This window comes from Pristiophorus japonicus, chromosome 15 (genome assembly GCF_044704955.1).
Source record: "Pristiophorus japonicus isolate sPriJap1 chromosome 15, sPriJap1.hap1, whole genome shotgun sequence".
NCBI lineage: Eukaryota > Metazoa > Chordata > Chondrichthyes > Pristiophoridae > Pristiophorus > Pristiophorus japonicus.
In genome coordinates, this window is record NC_091991.1 from 167944154 (window position 1) to 167966713 (window position 22560).

General features: G+C 43.8%; 1 protein-coding gene across 1 annotated transcript in view; it reads left to right on the top strand.

Annotated features, from left to right (window-relative positions):
- Positions 1-22560, top strand: part of radil (Ras association and DIL domains) — a 126149-nt gene that overhangs the window by 97077 nt on the left and 6512 nt on the right. Inside the window, exons 11-14 of the mRNA XM_070900005.1 lie at positions 1710-1882; positions 2951-3101; positions 3830-4020; positions 12894-13320. Coding sequence (XP_070756106.1) covers positions 1710-1882; positions 2951-3101; positions 3830-4020; positions 12894-13320 — 942 coding nt within the window. The remainder of the gene's footprint in view (positions 1-1709; positions 1883-2950; positions 3102-3829; positions 4021-12893; positions 13321-22560) is intronic.

The window sequence follows — 22560 nt, forward strand, 5'->3', positions numbered from 1 at the left end:
ATTTAGATGCAAAGCCTCCCTGCTTCTTCCAGAGTGCCAGACACCCTGGAGCCCGCTGCATATGGATGAGAAGAAGAAACAGTACAAATGTTGGAAAAGGGGAGGGGGGGCATAGTGTAATTTTTGTCTTTCCAAAAATAGCAGGCAGCTTCTGCTGACCCAGAAATGATCAAAGACTTCACCAACAAGATTCAAGCTTTTTGAATAAGTACCTCTTTGAGAAGCTAATAGCCATACATTCTCAGTGACAATTCTAAAGTAGAATGGGAGACTAAAGGAAAATACTCAATTCTGTGAATAAACAGGTTAAAATGTGGCACAATGGTTCAGAGCAGTGTCCTTTCTCCTCATGTCTCCTTTATACATGTACAGAAGGGACATTGAGCCAATGTAACTAACTATTCACTCTGGTTTTGGAGCACTTTGAGAAATGTATAAACTGCAGCTAGCTGAAAATCGGTGCCTGTACCCTAACCTCCTATATCAGCTGCACCAGTCACTCGATGATGCATGTCATTCTCAAGCACTCTAGTCATGTAACAATTTGGGGAGGGGTATAAAGAAAATCAAAACTTAAAATAAATGTAATATATTGGTGTTATATATGCAGACTATAGATATACTCTCTGTGTAGTCACTGTATAGTTGCATAAGATGGAGACTTGTTTACCTGATGTACTATCAATAAGATTTACACTGTGTATATACATGCTGGCACCACTAGACGGTGCAACTGGTGAAGACCAGGGTTTCCTGCCCTGGTGGCAGGGACTGTATAAAAGGGGAGCCACCAGGTGGCTGCCTCACTCTGGAGTTACGATTAAAGGACCAAGGTCACTACAGATTGAGTACAACACATTGCCTCGTGGAGTCATTCATAAGATACATTACAGACATCATAATTGGAATATCCACGGACTTGTGGACGTATTAAAGGATTGATAGCATTGATACTATAATAAGGAAACGTGCTGCCAGATGCTACTGCCTTATTTCCTGTACACTAAACAAAAAGAGTTCAGTAAAAGGGTGTTCATTATATCTCGGGTAATTTTCTCTAAGGCTATCCATGAGCTAGATACACATCGGTACACTTTTGTATTTTATTTTCTGCTGAGATGTCAGAAGAGTCTCCAGTTTCAGAATATACCGTGTGCGCTAGCCTCAACCACTGATATGCATGGCTTTGTTGAGAAATATTGTATAATTATAGAAACATACTATCGCTTGGCATGAACTAGTTTGTGGATAAAACCAGTCGATTCTTCGACACCGCAGTAGGTAATGTAACGACTTTTACGAGCCCTGCACAGCCCCGAGGAGAAAGCTTTGTTTCTTTTTAGCCACTTTAAAGATACAGTCCTGTTTCCAAATGCATAGAAATGTCCTCATACATGACCGAGCCTGACCTCAGTTAATATTGTTCAGACTGGTCAGAAAATTAACAGTGCGGAAAATGGAAAATAGAAGGTTGTCTCATGAGGCTGGTGAAGATGTAAATGGTTAGGACAATGTAACCAGATTTCTACACTGCATCTCTTCCCAGGTCCTATCTGGCTGAATGTTGTCAGTGAGGGCAAAGTGAAAAAATGTTCCATTCTCCAGTACTGTCATCCTTCGTGTGCACAGAATATACAATTAAAGTGGAGAGGCTCCAGAGATAGGAATTCTGCTGGCGTACTTGATTATCTGTGTTTTCTATTGTACAGGCTCAAGGCAAAGTTTCTTTCACTGGTCTAAAGGGGAACAGATGCAAGCCAGCTTCCGCCTGTTGCTGGAGTGGATACGAAACGTAGGAATGGGTAACATCGCAGATGAATTTTTTTTCAAGTTCACTAGTGCTGTAAGGCTTCTGGCGGTCCCAACAGCTTGTCTCATCCAGGTAATGGCCTCCCTTTAACACCCTTATTCTTGTAGTTACAGTCCCCGCCACTTAGTAACAAACCAGGGTGATCTACAACAGTTTAAGCTACAATATTTTTTTAAAGAGGGGCTTTCAATATACAGGTAGTGAGACAGTTGAAGGTGGTATAATGGGCGAGTGAGTGAAATGGAACCTGTAACTGCTCCATGTTACACCGGCAATAGCGGGCAAATCATGTTCGCACGAAGCATCCGCTATAATCAGCGGGTCTGTACCAACAAATGTAGTCTTTCCCTTCCCTAGGTATTGCAATAGAGCTCCACCTAGTGGACTATTGTGGTAATGCAACTGCTGATGTAAATACAATAAAAGTCACATGATGTACTGGAGCCATCTTGTAGTGTGTGTTGTTAGTGATGTGGTAAAGAATATATCACAGGTATATACAGCATAGTCATATTTATACAAGAATGAGGCTCTCTCCCCATATAAGCATTGAGATGGGACATGTCCATATAGTTAGTGCTCACATGTGTTACTATGTAGACTATTGGTCAACTATTAGGGATTTGGGGGAAACTCAAGAGCGCCATGAGTCCACCGCTCTATAATAATAAACATTGGCGAGTGATCCCAAACTCTTGTTGTATTAATACTACTACATATTGAATATCTAATGAGAGAAGGGGGAAGAGGGGATTGATTGCATTTTGAGAATTAATTACCTGATGAATGCGAAGGGAATGGTGTTTGCATTTTCTTACAGTAAGAGTTAACCACAAATTATTCCTGCTCAGTAAGCATGTATATGGCTTCTCAGTTGAGACTGTTTGCTTGTAACGACGTTTATAAGTATATAGTCCTGAAATGAGCCTTCTGACACTACCAGACCTGCAAAAGATACCTTTACACATTTCCAACCTGCAACTTATGGAATAGCTTTAATACACAATGATGCAGAGGGATGTCAGAAGGTATTATAATTGTTATCAGTGGTACTGCTAAGGTAACCACTGTGCAATTCCCCCCCACACCTCAAGAGCGACCTCTCTGTATTGATTTATACCTTCTCATGTTCTGCCACAGTCCAGCTGGAGTTGCCTCAAGAGAGAGTTCCATGCCCTAAACCCATCCCAACTTCTGCACATTCTAACACACTACCAACTTGCACCTGGAGTGGGCCCCATTGCAGCCTGGAAGCCAAGTGCTGAAGAGTGGGAAACAACATATAAAACAGGTGAGGTCAGATTTCCCGGCGAGAAGGGGTAGAAATGGGTGCTGCAAATTTAAAACAGAATTTTTGCAGAGGCGTTGTTGATTTTAAAAGAATGGGAGATATAATGCCATTATTACAAGCCTTGCATCCTCTTGTTCTTTGCAGTAGTTCAGGATTATACTATGCTTCCACTGAAAGGAATGAGTGCCTGTAAATAAATTTTAAAAGCCTATAAAAAGAAAACATGTTTGCATTAAGGTTTATTGAAAACACAATGTTTGAAACAGGCTAATAGAAGAAAAGTACAATACGTATATGAGATAAGAAATGATGCAATCTGTCATTTAACTTACCCTAATAATATAGCCATGTTACAAAAAAATGGTTGTTGGTAATGATCAATATTATTGGTTACTAATGAATTTAAAATCACCCCAAACTGTGTTAGTTTGAGTCTTGTTTTATGTTAGTTCTACATAGGATGCTCTATTGATATTCACTGTGTTGTGAAATACTACTTCTGGTAGGTTTTGACTCGTTCTTCATCAGCTTGGCATAGTCACATTGGAACATTTCCCAAACTTGGCCAGGTAGCTCAAGCACCATCAGAGGGAAGGTCAAAGAAAAATGGATCAAATGTTCTGGGAGAATGTGCATACCATCCACAAACTGCAGATAAGCAGAACAAAGCAGGGTTTAATTGTATCCCTTCTGTGTGTGACAAGCTCCTGTATATTTTCTGTTCACAGAGGACATTCTGTTGAGTTTTGATAAATATCCTCCCATAGTGCTGCCCACCAGCAACTTTAAGGTGGATCTGGAAGCAGAGACCATAGATGACAACATGTACAGACACCTACTGTATATACGCCACTTCCTCTGGAGCCTGCGCTCCAAGTTCCAGCCAACCAACGGATATTCCACAACCGAGGAATTACAGGTAAAGGACACTCCTCCTACCAGCTACAACACTTTCACTGCACGATATGAGCTGACAAAGTCTGGAGCAAGCATTGCCCTTGCATTCATTCCCATAAATTCGCCAAATGAATTTTGCCAGATTATGCGGTGTATACAATGTTGACCCTGACACCAGTTTCCGCTTCATTAGAAACTTGTAATGTAAACCTGGGTAGTGTCTGAACTGCTTCAACATTGGATTAAGGTACCCTGAAGTGTCACACCACTTTGGCTCGACACCGCAGACTGTGTAAATCCAATGTGGTGTCAAACTGAATGCCCTGTAGACATCCTGAGCACTTTGTAAGCTGATCTGCAATTAATGTAAAATGTTTAAACAAAGCTAATGCATAATCTGTCATCTTCTCTGTCTAAACATTTAACATCTAACTGCTGGGAGAGGAGCTCTGTGCGTGCACATCGGCACAAAGCTTTCTCCTGTACAGCCGAGTTAGAATTTCAGCCAGCCTGTATAAACAGGTAGTTGTGTGCTTGAAACCAAAATCCAGCTACCAGTCTCAGACTGATAAGTGCAGCAAAATGCACCCTTTGTTGTATATGTTGTAAAAACCGTGCACCAAATCTTGTAACAGACCTTACTTATGCAGTGCTCATTAGCCACACATGGAACAACGCACCGCTTAATAGTATTTTCCCAGCCCTTATTTCTTCTCTAATTGAACATTCCAAGCTTGTGCGTCCTACAGCCTAGTCCTGCTGCAAACAGAAATTTTTTTTTTTTCCTTACATGAATAACTGGAACTCAGACAAATTAAAATAATAGCTAAGAAAAGACCATTAGAGGAGCAAGTAGCTCATTTCCCCACGTTAATTGGGCGAAATGAGATTGTGTTTTTGGAGGAGCACTTTTTGAAAGAAGGATGACAAGAAGATAATACAGGCTCACTTTACTCAGAAAGGCCTCGGGGGCCATGCTGAAACTTAACAGTCGCACTTCTGTTCAGATATTGAAGTGAGGCGATATCTGGGTACGAATGAGCAGATTAATCTACCCCTCTTTTCCTTTTAATACTTTAATATGAAGCTTTAACATGCACCTCGTCACTGTTCGCAACCTAGGTGTCATATTTGACCCTGAAATGAGTTTCCAACCACATATCCACGGCATAACTAAAACCGCCTTTTTCCACCTCCGTAACATTGCCCACCTCCGCCCCTGCCTCAGCTCATCTGCTGCTGAAACCCTCATTCCTGCCTTTGTTACCTCTAGGCCTGACTACTCCTTCTCACTCCTGGCCGGCCTTCCACATTCCACACTATGTAAACTTGAAGTCATCCAAAACTCAGCAGCCCGTGTACTAACCTGCACCAAGTCAAGATCACCCATCACCCCTGTGCTTTCTGACCTACATTGGCTCCCAGTTAAACAACACCTCAATTTCAAAATTCTCATCCTTGTATACCAATCACTCCGTGGACTTGCCCCTCCCTATCTCTGTAATCTTTTTCAGCCTCACAATCCCACAAGATGTCTGCACTACTCAAATTCTGGCCTCTTGAACATCCCTCATTATAACTGCTCAACCATCGGTGGATGTGCCTTCAGCTGCCTGGGTGCTAAGCTCTGGAACTCCCTCCCTAAACCTCTATGCCTCTCTACCTCTCTTTCCTCCTTTAAGATGCTCGTTAAAACCTACCTCTTTAAACAAGCTTTTGATCATCCGTCTTAATTTCCTCTGTGGCTCTGTGTCAAATTTATCTGTTTGTCTGTAACACTGCTGTGAAGCGCTTTGGGACGTTTTATTACGTTAAAGGCGCTATATACATAAAAGTTATTATTAATATTTCTGCAGTATATACAAGGACAGATGGACTGGCATCTGGCTATGTCATCTAACTAACCCCAGTAGACATTAAATATTTCAGCTTTTGTACTATACTGGTTTTCTGCCAAGTTAGTTTTAAAGATCTATTTTACATTTTTTTGAAATTGCAAAATTTAGTGAAAAAAAGAGAAGCCATTAGAGCCCAATAAGGAGTGGAGTCCCTAGGGCCCCATGCTAATCTTTTACTGACTATTATTATTGTCTTGAGGGCACCAATAGTGTGTACAGGGCTAGCAATAAGAAGGAGATTAGTAAGTGAATGGGTTCAGAAAGGGCAGATACAATTTAATATTGGAGAAGTGCGCTGTTATACACATAGGACAAGACAGCTCGAAACATAGAAACATAGAAAATAGGTGCAGGAGTAGGCCATTCTGCCCTTCGAGCCTGCACCACCATTCAATAAGATCATTGCTGATCATTCACCTCAGTACCCCTTTCCTGCTTTCTCTCCTAACCCCTTGATCCCTTTAGCCGTAAGGGCCACATCTAACTCCCTCTTGAACATATCCAACAAACTGACATCAACAACTCTCTGCAGTAGGGAATTCCAGAGGTTAACAACTCTCTGAGTGAAGAAGTTTCTCCTCATCTCAGTCCTAAATGGCTTACCCCTTATCCTTAGACTGTGTCCCCTGGTTCTGGACTTCCCTAACATTGTATCTAACCTGTCCAGTCCTGTCAGAATTTTATATGTTCCTGTCCACGCATTGATGTACATTAAATGTAGCAGTGTAGGACAGGAACCGGGACAGTCATAGATCAGACACATTGCTAGGTCATTACAGTACAAAAACATTCTGGCTCTAGGTTTTCACTTGGGAGTACTGCGTCCAGTCTGATCGCCACATCTGTTGGGATATCGAGACTGTAGGAGCACCTTATCTTATCTCTTAGTTGTGACTTCCAAGACTTGGGGTTAATCATTTTAGAGAGAAAAAAAAGCATAGGGGGAAGATAATGAGAGTCTGGGAAAACCCTCCACAATTACAATTATGAAGTTTCAAAAATTGTAAAAAGATGACATGTAGTAGATTTAGATAGGTGCTCAAGATGGAAAGTGATAGTAGGTCTAGAGGGCATGCCTATAGCCTACATAAACAAAGATGGCAAGAAATAGTTAGTTTTTTTAAGAGGGTTGTCAGAACAAGGTATCAGCATTATGTACCATAATTATGGCTACTTTGCAGTCCTTTAAGGGACTGGATAAGTCTGAGTGTGGAGGGCGCTGAGGAATGTCTGGTGTCTGGGCTAAATAAGTTCAGCTAGTGATGAGTCATGGGCAACTCTCGTGTCCCAGAGATTGCCTTATGGAATCATGGAAGAATTTTCATGAGTTCCTCCTGAAATTAGCCTGATTTTTTTTCTTTTTCTTTTTGCCTCCTGCAGGAGTTAAAATTGCTAGAGGTTAGAAGGGCATTGTAGGGGATCGTACCATTCGTGGACACCGACAGTCATTGTAACCATTCTTTTCATATATTAATTTAATCACTCAAGGTACAGACAGAGCTCAAAGTCACCAATCTAATTGAGCGTGTAGATAAAGGGCAAGAAATTGGCATCGTTAGCGCCCGCTTTTTGGGCGCTACAAGTACTCTTGGAGCTCCAAAATGGTGCCGCCCACAGCATGCATACACACTTGTGGGGCAAATTGCACCAGACACCATTTTGGTGCAGGCGTTAGCACGCACACACTGAACGTCCTTAGAGCAGGCAAATCATGGCGTTGATCAGCATGCAATGCTGATTTGATGCAAGTGGTACCATTTTGGAGCTCAATGCTCCAGCCAACGCACTTTCTTAACCTCATACAGCTGAATACATATTCAGCAGCAGGAAGGACAACCCCATCTCCTCCCAGCGCTATTAAAAGAAAGCATCAACTGCTTACAGGTTAGTTGCTGGTTGATTTCTTCTGGCTGTTGCTACAATTCTCCCAGTATTTGGTGCTTTCTATAGTTGTTTCAAGTTGCAAAAGTCTACAGGGAGCGGTGCGGCAGGTGCTCTGGACTTTTTGCTAACTTCAATACTTCTGCACAAACTATTTGCTGCCAGACATGGGTGCAATAGTAGGCATTCCCCTTGGAATGCAGCACAACTGGGAGAATGAGCAGAGGCCACGCAGAGCAGGACAAGTTGTTGGAAGAGGGAGGAGGGGGAGAAAGACTCTCAGCAGGAGGTCATATCAGCCCAGGGTATACAGGGAGCAATTCTCCAACCTGAACCTCAACAAGGAATGATGTGTGAGATGTCTGCGGTTCAGTAAGGACATCCTCGCTGATATCTGCCACCTGCAGCGGCCACAACTGCAACCCCAGAGCAGGGCAAGGACTGCGCTGCCAGTGGCTGTGAAGGTGACCATGGTGATGAACTTTTATGTATCTGGCTCTTTGCAGGCTGGAGCTGGAGATATTTGCAACGTCTCGCAGTCTGCTATTCACTGTTGCATAAGAGAGGTCACTGAGGCTCGCTATTCAAAGAGAGCTGACTACATTTCATCCCCTCTTGCCAGAGACAAGCGTGTAAAGTGAGCACAAGGGCTTTCTCAGATTACAGGCTTCCCCGTGGTGCAGGCGGCCATTGACTGCACGGACATCGCTTTGCAAGCGCTGCAAGTCAACTCTGCCCTATACCGGGAACAGAGAATTTACATTTCGGGAAACGGATCTTTTCCCAATCCTGGTGGAAATCCTCATTTTGTGGAAGCCCGCTTGTAACTGGATAAAATCACTTTAAAATCAAACAAGGATTCGTTTTTGTTTAATAAAATAAAGAATGGTTTTCGAGGGGTTGAAGAAAAGGGTTGGAAGAAGTGAAATTTCTAGAACTCAAAGCATTTCTGCGAAAAGGAAATAAAATGTCTGCCTACAGGACCCATACTGCACAATCTTCTGATCAGTGAGATTTGGCTCAGCATATCCTTACTGTTTGTTATAACTCTTGGCAACCACAGCCTCTTGGATTCCTCTATTGGTATGGGATTTAAATATTCATGAAGAACCCAGAGTCCATAGCCGAGGCATAAATAATACCAACCCCTTTCAAACCAAAAAAATGATAACATATAGAAAAACAATGAAAGTGTAGATAGATGTGCAAACATTGTCAGCGTTCTGAGCCATAGTTCAAATAGCACAACACTCACAAATGAAACCCTGAGAGCTTTCACTCAGCTGAATTCAATAATGAAATTCTTCGATTCTTCACCTTCATCTCCAAATTAATTTTTTTATACTTCGGCAGTTCCCTAGCAAGATGCTTCACTATACTTAATTATTTATTTCAATCATTCGCTTTATTCTATCATGTTTTTGAAACACGGGTTGATCGCGAACTGTAGATAAAACCGTTACCTCAACAAATACAGATTATCCTTGGACCTGTTCACAGTTGAGAATGTTCCACTGATTTTTATAAGCCAATGAAAATCTCCTAACTACTCAGCCAAACTGGATAAAGTATCTTGTATTTTACTCTCAGACAACGGCAGTAGTGGTTTTTTTAAGTACCGAATCAAAATTCAGGTTTACAATGTTTCTTTTTCCTCACCCGTTCTGTGCCGCATCTCAAAATGGCAAGACTTGCTTTTCCTCTGCAATTTCACAGAAAGGCCGCATTCCTGATTCAGCAATCAAAGTACCTTTTAACTTAGTAAAAACGCCCCAAGACACTTCACAGGTGTGTTATCAGTCAAAATTTGACCCCGAGCCACATAAAGAGATATTAGGACAGGTGACCAAAAGCTCGCTGGGTTTTAAGGTACGTCTTAATGGAAGAGAGAGAGAGGTATAGAGGCTGAAGGTTTAGTGAGGGAATTCCAGAGCTTAGGATCTAGACAGCTGAAGGCATGGGCACCAATGGTAGAGCGATGAAAATTGGAGATGCACAAGATACCAGAATTTGAGGAACGCAGAGATTTCGGAGGGCTGGGGGAGGTTACAGAGATGGCGAACATTAGTCCCAATAACTAGATTGATTAATTAACATCCATAATATAACTTTCCAAAAGATACTTGTAGACCAATTGGCTAGAATCTGAAGATTTAATGACATATTGGATTACACTATCCTTTAAATCTTTCCATCTGCTTGAATTTGGACAGATTTGGATAATCGATCATTTTTTCTCCAATTAATGACATCCAAATTGCTCCATACGCTGCATAAGAAAATCTATACTTCCAACCACCTTTGTAATTCCCTGTTTACGCTACAGAATGACCAGAAGAAAATCAAGAGATTCCAGTCTAATTTACCATTACAAATGTCACAGTGTTTGAAAATTTGGAAAATGTAAAGGTGGATTCCATAGATCCTGAATTTTCTACAGGTTGAATTGCTGCAAGTGCAGCAGATTACTTTTCATGATAGTTACTGCAGCGTGTTATAAAAAGAAACAGAAAACAGAACACAAAGATTAGTGGGAAAGCGGGTTGCTTAGAGGACACAGAGAGGCTGCAAAGAGATTTGGATAGGTTAAGCGAATGGGCTAAGGTTTGGCAGATGGAATACAATGTCGGAAAGTGTGAGGTCATCCACCTTGGGAGAAAAAAAACAGTAAAAGGGAATATTATTTGAATGGGGAGAAATTACAACATGCTGTGGTGCAGAGGGACCTGGGGGTCCTTGTGCATGAAATCCCAAAAGGTTAGTTTGCAGGTGCAGCAGGTAATCAGGAAGGCAAATGGAATGTTGGCCTTCATTGCGAGAGGGATGGAGTACAAAAGCAGGGAGGTGTTGCTGCAACTGTATAAGGTATTGGTAAGGCCGCACCTGGAGTACTGCGTGCAGTTTTGGTCACCTTACTTAAGGAAGGATATACTAGCTTTGGAAGGGGTACAGAGACGATTCACTAGGCTGATTCGAGAAATGAGGGGGTTAACTTATGATGATAGATTGAGTAGACTGGGTCTTTACTCGTTGGAGTTCAGAAGGATGAGGGGTGATCTTATAGAAACATTTAAAATAATGAAAGGGATAGACAAGATAGAGGCGGAGAGGTTGTTTCCACTGGTCGGGGAGACTAGAACTAGGGGGCACAGCCTCAAAATACGGGGGAGCCAATTTAAAACCGAGTTGAGAAGGAATTTCTTCTCCCAGAGGGTTGTGAATCTGTGGAATTCTCTGCCCAAGGAAGCAGTTGAGGCTAGCTCATTGAATGTATTCAAGTCACAGATAGATAGATTTTTAACCAATAAGGGAATTAAGGGTTACGGGGAGAGGGCGGGTAAGTGGAGCTGAGTCCACGGCCAGATCAGCCATGATCTTATTGAATGGCAGAGCAGGCTCGAGGGGCTAGATGGCCTACTCCTGTTCCTAATTCTTATGTTCTTATGTTCTTATGAACATTTCTTTCAAATGTCCATGAGTTAGCTTGTAATGTGAATGTGTAGCATGCCAGCAGTGGCACCCACAGGATACATGGGCAACTTCAGCCAATGACTTCCAGTAGAAACAGGCTATTCCCCACAGGACACCTCAAGCTCTACTCCTCTTCTGATCCTCTTTATTCCTCTAATTTCACTTCATGACAAATGGCACTACACATTTGTAGCAAATTATTTTAACTTGTTTAGACAGCAGAAAATGTATGGATGTCATTTGTGAAATTCCCAAAACAACTGTTATAATGTTCATGTTTTATGCATTGTTCCTGATACAGTGCAGTTATACTCCACTCTGTGTGAGCTCAAATCATTGTAGGGGGACTCACACCTCAAGCATTTGGTACGCTCAGTAGGGAATAAGGAGTTATGGGAAGTGGACCTGAGTCCATGATCGTATTAAATGGCGAAGCAGGCTCAAGGGACTGTATGGCCTACTCCTGCTCCTATTTCTTATGTTCTTCCTGAGATACACTGCCACCTTTATGTTGATGAGTACCCAAAACTACTTTGCACCAACAAGAAAGTGGCAGTCTAATTGCATCTTTTGGCTCCCATCAGCTTTTTAATTGTCTTAATTTGTTGCTAACTTAGTTATTACATAGAATAACATAGAAATTCCAACAAGGTAACAATCCTTTCAACCCAACCAGTCCTTCCTCCACATGTGCAGTAATCCTATCCCATATGCCTGCTCTGTTTCTAAATCTCTTTGTTCCCTTTTCCTTCAACCACTTATCTAGCCTATTCTTAAATGTTGACATGGCCGCTGCTTAAATCACAAACTCTGATAGTGCATTCTGCAATCTCACAACCCTTTGTGTAAAAAAAGGTTTCTCCTGCTCTCAGTCTTAAATATTTTACATTTAATCTTGTATTTCTGTTCCCTCGTTCTAGATCCCTCAACTGCTGGAAACAGTATCTGTTCTGTCCCTTCATAATTAAAAAAACAAATCAAATCCTCCTATAATCTCCTCTGTTCAATAATCACCCCAGAAGCCATGTTATTTCCTGCCCCAGCCACTTACATGTAGGAGAATGCTATTATTCAGAGAAGCCAGGTCGTAAAGGGAGCTAAACTCCCACACTACTCTGTGCTAAACATGAATCATGTATACAATGGGGGGGGAAAGTGCTGCTTTATGTTTTGAGACAAATTCTTTTTATTTTTATGGACTTAATTGACTCTCTACTTTGTACGAAGTGTCCAATCACATTCAACGTGATGCTTCTTGGGATGAAGCGAGCTGATTTCATGATCTGGAAAAAATTGAAGCAGTCATGTATTGAATAGTTCTCGTGGAAACCATTTTCAAATTCAACAGCCGTAACAATATGATTTATTTTTTTGTTCAATTATCACATTGTATAAAGCAGGTTACAGTTAACAGGGATCATTGGTCCTTCTGAAGATGATCTTCACAGTTCGCCGGTCACTAGTTACCGGTAATTGTCTGGCCTTCTTCATTTGTGAAATGAACTGAATGTTCTTCATTCTTCACCTCTTTGTGTTGGGGCAAGGCTGCTGCCAAAGGTCTGTATTCTAGTGCTCCTGTAAGATTTTGTGAGGACTTGTGCCAGAGAATTTTTGATTTATTTCTTCCAATTTGTATTTCTTACAGACTGAATTTCCAGTTTCCCACAGCTGTCACCAGCTGTCTTCAGGCAATCCAACCACATTTTCCAGTCACAAGATTCTTGATCAGCAATCGGGCCAAAGCAATCACCTCAATAGTAACCTTGATGCAGGGACAGACGGCAGAAGCTCGAGCACTTCCTGGGTCAGTGGATCGCACAGAGATTTTCATTCCTGCCATGAACTTAAAGAAAAACTACACAACTTACAGCTACAAGATACTCTGGGACGGCACAGGGTCCCAGGGCAAAGCATGCAGTCATTAGATCCTTCCTGCCTCCTAACCCCTCCAAACACACCTTTGAACTCTGACCTCGCGCACAATGACTGTGTACAAACCAATGGAGGTGGTAGACCTGCATCAACCGCCAGGAGAAACGGTATCTACAGAAGCGGAGCCAATGAGGGTGAAGGTAACTGTCAGGACTATGAGGTTTTAAGAATTTTTACTCCAAGTGATGGTGAAAATGGTCAGTCAGCTCTGAGCCACAAAATCTAGGACCTCATTTGTGAACCCAAGTGATTGTAAATACCCAACAAAATGTAACGGTGCAGAGCCAGCCTAGAAATATCTGAGAGGTAGAATTGAACATCTGATAAATGTGCCTTGGAGTAAGGTTTAATCAAAATTAAACTAACTGCCCAAACAAAACATCTAACAAGAATGCCAATAAGGAATATAAATCATATTCTAGGTTCACAATAGATGTCTTAACAGCAGGGGCTTTACATTACCCACCACTACTTGATGAATTGAATATTACCCTTAGGAAACTGAAATTTATCATGCAGCATCTGTCCAATTGGCTCATAGAGATGACCAATACCACCTCTCGTATAACAAGGGAAAGTCATCCAAAGTAGTTTTAGTGTCCGCAGATTATGGGATGTGTAGTTTAAATACACATCCCACAATTACTCATTTTAACTAAAAGTACAGGTAATACAATGGAGGCCTCTGATGGACTTTAAATCTCTTTAAATCAATTTTCAGGATTTTTTGTTTTCAAATTGTGTCCAACCCTCACTGAATACTTAACACCGATATGTAATGTAATACTTTATTGGGATGTTTTTTTCACCTGTGGACGAAATGACCAGACAGGATGCAGATTAAGGATCTGAGTGTCAGCTGTGGCTCAGTGGGTAGCACGCTTGCCTCTGAGTCAGCAGGTTGTGGGTCTTGAGACTTGAGCATAAAAATCTAGGCTCATGTAAAAGATCCCATTGCACTATTTCAAAGAAGAGCAGGGGAGTTATCCCTGGTGTCCTGGCCAATTATTATCACTAAAACAGATTATCTGGTCATTATCACATTGCTGTTTGTGGGACCTTGCTGTGCGCAACTTAGCTTCTGCGTTTCCTACATTGCAACAGTCACTATACTTCAAAAGGAGCTAGTCAGAGGAGGAGCGAGTTCCGGGGACGTCGAGGCCTATAAAGGCCAGCGGCAGTTCGTGGTCGGAGAGCTAGTCGGAGGAGGAGCGAGTTCCGGGGACATCGAGGCCTATAAAGGCCAGTGGGAGTTCGTGGTCGGAGAGCTAGTCGGAGGAGGAGCGAGTCCCGGGGACGTCGAGGCCTACCGGTGCAGCTATAGGGAGAAGGCAAAAAGAAGTAGAAAGAAAATGAAAGGTGATGTCACAGCCAAGGGGGTAAGTGATTGGTAAGTAGCTTTTCTTTATCAGTAAGTAACATTTCGCATTGTTGTTGCCCAATTAAGTTAATCCAAGGGTTAAGTCATGGCAGGAGAACTTGGACGCGTGTTATGCTCCTCTTCTACTATGTGGGAGCTCAGGGGCGCTTCCGGTATCCCGGACGACTATGTGTGCGGGAAGTGCATCCGCCTGCATCTCCTGACAGACCATATTGCGGCACTGGAGCTGCGGGTGGATGAACTCTGGAGCATCCACGATGCTGAGAATGATGTGAATAGCACGTTTAGCGAGTTGGTCACATCGCAGGTAAAGGGTACACAGCCAGATAGGGATTGTGTGACCAAAAGGAAGAGCAGTGGAAGGAAGGTAGTGCAGGGGTCCCCTGCGGTCATCCCCCTGCAAAACAGATACACCGCTTTGGGTACTGTTGAGGGGGATGACTCATCAGGGGAAGGCAGCAGCAGCCAAGTTCATGGCACCGTGGGTGGCTCTGCTGCACAGGAGGGCAGGAAAAAGAGTGGGAGAGCGATAGTGATAGGGGATTCAATTGTAAGGGGACTAGATAGGAGTTTCTGCGGCCACAACCGAGACTCCAGGATGGTATGTTGCCTCCCTGGTGCAAGGGTCAAGGATGTCTCGGAGCGGGTGCAGGACATTCTGAAAAGGGAGGGTGAACAGGCAGTTGTCGTGGTGCATATAGATACCAACGATATCGGTAAAAAACGGGATGAGGTCCTACGAGACGAATTTAGGGAGCTAGGAGTTAAATTAAAAAGTAGGATCTCAAAAGTAGTAATCTCAGGATTGCTACCAGTGCCACGTGCTAGTCAGAGTAGGAATCGCAGGATAGCTCAGATGAATACGTGGCTTGAGGAGTGGTGCAGAAGGGAGGGATTCAAATTCCTGGGACATTGGAACCGGCTGTGGGGGAGGTGGGACCAGTACAAACCGGACGGTCTGCACCTGGGCAAGACTGGAACCAATGTCCTAGGGGGAGTGTTTGCTAGTGCTGTTGGGGAGGAGTTAAACTAATATGGCAAAGGGATGGAAACCTATGCAGGAAGACAGAGGGAAATAAAAGGGAGACAGAGGCAAAAGATAGAAAGGAGAATAGTAAAAGTGGAGGGCAGAGAAACCCCAGGCAAAAAACAAAAAGGACCACATTACAGCAAAATTCTAAAGGGGCAAAGTGTGTTAAAAAGACAAGCCTGAAGGCTCTGTGCCTCAATGCGAGGAGTATTCGGAATAAGATGGACGAATTAACTGCGCAGATAGCAGTTAACGGATATGATGTAATTGGCATCACGGAGACATGGCTCCAGGGTGACCAAGGCTGGGAACTCAACATCCAGGGGTATTCAACATTTAGGAATGATAGACAGAAAGAAAAAGGAGGCGGGGTGGCGTTGTTGGTGAAAGAGAAAATTAATGCAATAGTAAGGAAGGACATTGGCTTGGATGATATGGAATCGTATGGGTGGAGCTACGGAATACCAAAGGGCAGAAAATGCTGGTGGGAGTTGTGTACAGGCCACCAAACAGTAGTAGTGAGGTTGGAGACAGCATCAAACAAGAAATGAGGGATGTGTGCAATAAAGGTACAGCAGTTATCATGGGCGACTTTAATTTAAATATAGATTGGGCTAACCAAACTGGTAGTAATGCGGTGGAGGAGGATTTTCTGGAGTGCATTAGGGATGGTTTTCTTTACCAATATGTTGAGGAACCAGCTAGAGAGCTGGTCATCCTAGACTGGGTGATGTGTAATGAGAAGGGACTAATTAGCAATCTTGTTGTGCGAGGCCCCTTGGGGAAGAGTGACCATAATATGGTAGAATTCTTTATTAAGATGGAGAATGACACAGTTAATTCAGAAACTAGGGTCCTGAACTTAAGGAAAGTTAACTTCGACAGTATGAGGCGTGAATTGGCTAGAATAGACTGGCAAATGATACTTAAAGGGTTGACGGTGGATAGGCAAAGGTAAACATTTATAGATCACATGGATGATTGTACATCCCTGTCTGGAGTAAAAATAAAACGGGGAAGGTGGCTCAACCGTGGCTAACAAGGGAAATTAAGGATAGTGTTAGATCCAAGGAAGAGCCATATAAATTGGCCAGAAAAAGCAGCAAATCTGAGGACTGGGAGAAATTTAGAATTCAGCAGTGGAGGACAAAGGATTTAATTAGGAGGGGGATAATAGAGTATGAGAGGAAGCTTGCCAGGAACATAAAAACTGACTGCAAAAGCTTCTATAGATATGTGAAGAAAAAAAGATTAGTGAAGACAAACGTAGGTCCCTTGCAGTCGGATTCAGGTGAATTTATAATGGGGAACAAAGAAATGGCAGACCAATTCAACAAATACTTTGGTTCTGTGTTCACGAAGGAAGACACAAAAATAACCGTCCGGATGTATTAGGGGACTGAGGGTCGAGTGAGAAGGAGGAACTGAAGGATATCCTTATTAGGAGGGAAATTTTGTTGGGGAAATTGACGGGATTGAAGGCCGATAAATCCCCGGGGCCTGATAGTCTGCATCCCAGAGTACTTAAGGAAGTGGCCCTAGAAATAGTGGATGCATTGGAGATCATTTTCCAGCAGTCTATCGACACTGTAGCTAATGTAACACCACTTTTTAAAAAAGGAGGGAGAGAGAAAACGGGTAATTATAGACCAGTTAGCCTGACATCAGTAGTGGGGAAAATGTTGGAATCAATTATTAAGGATGAAATAGCAGCGTATTTGGAAAGCAGTGACAGGATCGGTCCAAGTCAGCATGGATTTATGAAAGGGAAATCATGCTTGACAAATCTGGAATTTTTTGAGGATGTCACTAATAGAGTGGACAAGGGAGAACCAGTGGATGTGGTGTATTTGGACTTTCAAATGGCCTTTGACAAGGTTCCACATAAGAGATTGGTGTGCAAAAGCAAAGCGCATGGTATTGGGGGTAATGTACTGGCATGGATAGAGAATTGGTTGGCAGACAGGAAGCAGAGAGTCGTGATAAACGGGTCCTTTTCGGAATGGGAGGCAGTGACTAGTGGCGTGCCGCAGGGCTCAGTGCTGGGACCCCAGCTCTTTACAATATACATTAACGATTTGGATGAAGGAATTGAGTGTAATATCTCCAACTTTGCAGATGACACTAAACTGGGTGGCAGTGTGAGCTGTGAGGAGGATGCTAAGAGGCTGCAGGGTGATTTGGACTGGTTAGGTGAGTGGGCAAATGCATGGCAGATGCAGTATATTGTGGATAAATGTGAGGTTATCCACTTTGGTGGCAAAAACACGAAGGCAGAATATTATCTGAATGGCCGCAGATTAGGAAAAGCGGAGGTGCAACGAGACATCAGTCATTAAAAGTTGGCACGCAGGTACAGCAGGCGGTGAAGAAGGCAAATGGCATGTTGACCTTCATAGCTCAGGGATTTGAGTATAGAAGCAGGGAGTTCTTACTGCAGTTGTACAGAGCCTTGGTGAGGCCTCACCTGGAATATTGTGTTCAGTTTTGGTCTTCTAATCTGAGGAAGGACGTTCTTGCTATTGAGGGAGTGCAGCGAAGGTTCATCAGACTAATTCCAGGGATGGCTGGACTGACATATGAGGAGAGATTGGATCAACTGGGCCTTTATACACTGGAGTTTAGAAGGATGAGAGGGGATCTCATAGAAACGTATAAGATTCTGACGGGACTGGACAGGTTAGATGCGGGAAGAATGTTCCCGATGTTGGGGAAGTCCAGAACCAGGGGACACAGTCTTAGGATAAGGGGTAGGCCATTTAGGACTGAGATGAGGAGAAACTTCTTCACTGAGAGTTGTTAACCTGTGGAATTCCCTGCCGCAGAGAGTTGTTGATGCCAGTTCATTGGATATATTCAAGAGGGAGTTAGACATGGCCCTTACGGCTAAAGGGATCAAGGGGTATGGAGAGAAAGCAGGAAAGGGGTACTGAGGGAATGATCAGCCATGATCATATTAAATGGCGGTGCAGGCTCGAAGGGCTGAATGGCCTACTCCTGCACCTATTTTCTATGTTTCTATTGGCTGTAAAGCACTTTCGGATGTTGTGAAAGGTGCTATATAAATGCAAGTCTTTCTTTCTTTTCAATAGTTTCAGAAGTTCAGTATTAGTAAGCAAGAGGGCACCAAGAAGAATAGTGTGAGAGGAAGGCGACCACGTAAGTTCAGAACACGATTAGGTTTTACTATGTCAACACTCCGAACAGTGGGAGTAGGGAGGTCTCCTCAACCGAGACTCTGCCTTTGACTCGAGTGTTCTCGACTCCATTCCGCAGCATGTTACCTGCCACCACCTCAGTGAGACCCCAACACTGCATGAGGTAGAAAAGGCCATAAGACAGCTAAAAAACAACAAGGCTACGGGAGCGGATGGAATCTCTGCTGAGGCACTGAAGTATGGCGGAGAGGCACTGCTGGCGCGAATACACAACCTCATCTCTCTCATCTGGAGGGAGGAGAGCATGCCAGGAGATTTTAGAGATACAGTGATCGTGACCATCTTTAAAAAAGGGGACAAGTCCGACTGCGGCAACTACAGAGGACTCTCCCTGCTATTAACCACTGGGAAAGTCGTTCACTAGAGTCCTCCTCAATCGTCTTCTCGTGGCCGAGGAGCTCCTCCCGGAGTCGCAGTGCGGATTTCGTCCCCTCCGGGGCACAACGGACATGATTTTTGCAGCGCAACAGCTGCAGGAAAATGCAGAGAACAGCGCCAGCCCTTATACATGGCCTTCTTCGACCTTACAAAGACATTTGACACTGTCAACCGCGAAAGTCAATGGAGTGTCCTCCTCCGTTTCGGATGCCCCCAAAAATACGTCACCATACTCCGCCTGCTCCACGACGACATGCAAGCTGTGATCCTTACCAACGGATCCATCACAGACCCAATTCAAATCCGGACCGGGGTCAAGCAGGGCTGCGTCATTGCCCCAACCCTCTACTCAATCTTCCTCGCTGCCACGCTCCTCCTCACAGTTGATAAGCTCCCAGCTGGAGTGGAGCTAAACTACAGAACCAGTGGGAAGCTGTTCAACCTTCACTGTCTCCAGGCCAGGTCCAAGACCACTCCAACCTCTGTCGTCAAGCTACAGAACGCAGACGACTCCTGCGTCTGTGCACACAGAGGCTGAACTCCAGGACATAGTCGACATATTTACCGAGGTGTATGAAAGCATGGGCCTTACGCTAAACATTAGTAAGACAAAGGTCCTCCACCAGCCTGTCCTCGCCGCACAGCACTGCCCCCCAAACATCAAGATCCACGGCGTGGCCCTGGACAATGTGGACCACTTCCCCTATCTCGGGAGCCTCCTACCAACAAGAGCAGGCATTGATGATGAGATCCAACACCGCCTCAAGCGCGCCAGTGCAGCCTTCGGCCGCCTGAGGAAAAGAGTGTTTGAAGATCAGTCCCTCAAAACTGTCACCAAGCTCATGGTCTACAGGGCCGTAATAATACCCGCCCTCCTGTATGGCTCAGAGACGTGGACCATGTACATTAGACACCTCAAGTCGCTGGAGAAATACCACCAGCGATGTTTCCGCAAGATCCTGCAAATCCCCTGGGAGCACAAACATTAGTGTCCTTGTCCAGGCCAACATCCCCAGCATTGAAGCACTGACCACACTTGATCAGCTCCGCTGGGCAGGCCACATAGTTCGCATGCCAGACACGAGACTCCCAAAGCAAGCGCTCTACTCGGAACTCATCCACGGCAAACGAGTCAAAGGCGGGCAGAGGAAATGTTACAAGGACACCCTCAAAGCCTCCCTGATAAAGTGCGACATCCCCACTGACACCTGGGAGTCCCTGGCCATAAACCGCCCTAAGTGCAGGAAGTGCATTCGGGAGGGTGCTGAGCTCCTCGAGTCTCGTCGCCGAGAGCATGCAAAAATCAAGCGCAGGCAGCGGAAGGAGCGTGCGGCAAACCAGACTCCCCGCCCACCCTTTCCCTCAATGACTATCTGTCCCACCTGTGACAGAAAATGTGGTTCTCGTATTGGACTGTACAGCCACCTAAGAACTCATGCTAAGAGTGGAAGCAAGTCTTCCTCGATCCCAAGGGGCTGCCTATGATGATGATGACTCTGAACAGTTCGGTGCAGTTCCAGAGCAGAAACTGCAATAATTCCTCTGAAATAGATTAAGAATAAATAACAAACTAATAAAATATAAATTACTTTATCTAATAATTACTGTAGCTGAAGACACGTTTAGCTGGTGGGTTCGGTGGCAGTAGCTCCAGTTAGAAAAATAGATTGTACCAAGAGATCATTCTCACCTCGATCGCTTTGGGCCCATTCTGGCCAGATTTTAAATGCAAAAATGTCAAATTAAAATACTTGCCACTATCGTGAACGACTCTCAGATTTGTGCTAATGTTAGGACCTATGGTGAGAAAAAAAAACTACAATCTAATATCTGTGATGGGGCAATGGGCTCACATCTGGCAGATGTGATTTAATGTAGTTAGATGGGTGGGGCTGACACCAAATAATATACCAAGCATTTCAGTGCTTAAGAATGTGCTCCTTTCGAACATTCAGCAGTTCTGACGAAGGGTCGTCGACCAGAAATGTTAACTCTGTCTTTCTCTCCACAGATGCTGGCTGTCCTGCTGTGATTTCCAGCATTCTCTGTTTTTATTTCAGATTCCAGCATCCGCAGTATTTTGCTTTTGTAATATACCATACTTAGCACACAATTAAAGTCTGTTGAGCAGGCGTTATAGTATAAGTCTCTGAAGGTGTACGACCAGTATCATGAGGTTATTGGAAGGAAAAGTGTATTGGATCTAGGATCCAAACAAGAGAACCATAGTGTTCTGTTTAGACCTTACCTGGTGTCCAAATTTGCCCCCCTCACAATGGTGCATGATATAAAGGCCCTGGAAAAGGTTCAAAGGAGGGTCACTCAACTGATACCTAATTTAAACGCTTTACTTATCATGACAGGCTTAGAGAGCTGGGCCATTTTACTCTTGGAAAAACATAGACTTTGGGGCAAATTAATTGAAGTGTTTAAAATTATGAAGCAACTAGACTGTGTCTTTGTGGACAGACTATCTGAACTAGATAGGTTAGAGAAAACAAGGAATCATACATACAAGCTATAAGCATAGAACTAGGTTAGATGACAGATGGTTTTTCTTTACGCAGAACAATCGGCACTTTGAACAAGTTGTTGGCTGACGTGGTGAGTGCGTTTTCACTGCAACAGTTAAAAAAGGAGCTGGTCGAGTTCCTTGCTGTGGCTAATATCGCTGCGTATAAGAGTTAGGTGGGATGTTGGGTACTGAATGGTCACTGATCTCCTGGACTCGTTTTGATTGCCTGAGGGGGCCGGAGAGGAATCTCTTAGGTTTTGTTTCCCCCCCTCCCCCGAGTTCGAGTGGAGTATTGCAGCCGGCATGGACTGGTTGGGCCGAATGGCCTGTTTCTGTGCCGTATATGCTGTGTAATCCTATAAGTTGCACTCGGGTTTTTGTTTCTGGCTTTTTGCCTCTCTCAGGAGATGGTGTGACAGCTGGTGGGAGGGAGCAGTGGGGCTTGTGATGCTTCACTGCGGATAGAAACATAGAAAATAGATGCAGCAGTAGGCCATTTGGCCCTTCGAGCCTGCATCACCATTCAATAAGATCATGGCTGATCATTCAACCTCAGTACCCCTTTCCTGCTTTCTCTCCATTACTCTTGCTCCCGTTAGCCATAAGGGCCATATCTAACTCCCTCTTGAATGTATCTAACGAACTGGCCTCAACAACTTTCTGCGGTAGAGAATTCCAAATATTAATCACTCTCTACGTGAAGAAGTTTCTCCTCATCTCGGTCCTAAATGGCCTTCCCCTAATCCTTACACTGTGACCCCTGGTTCTGGTCTCCCCAGCATCGGGAACATTCTTCCTGCATTTAACCTGTCCAATCCCATCAGAATTTTATATGTTTCTATGAGATCTCCTCTCATT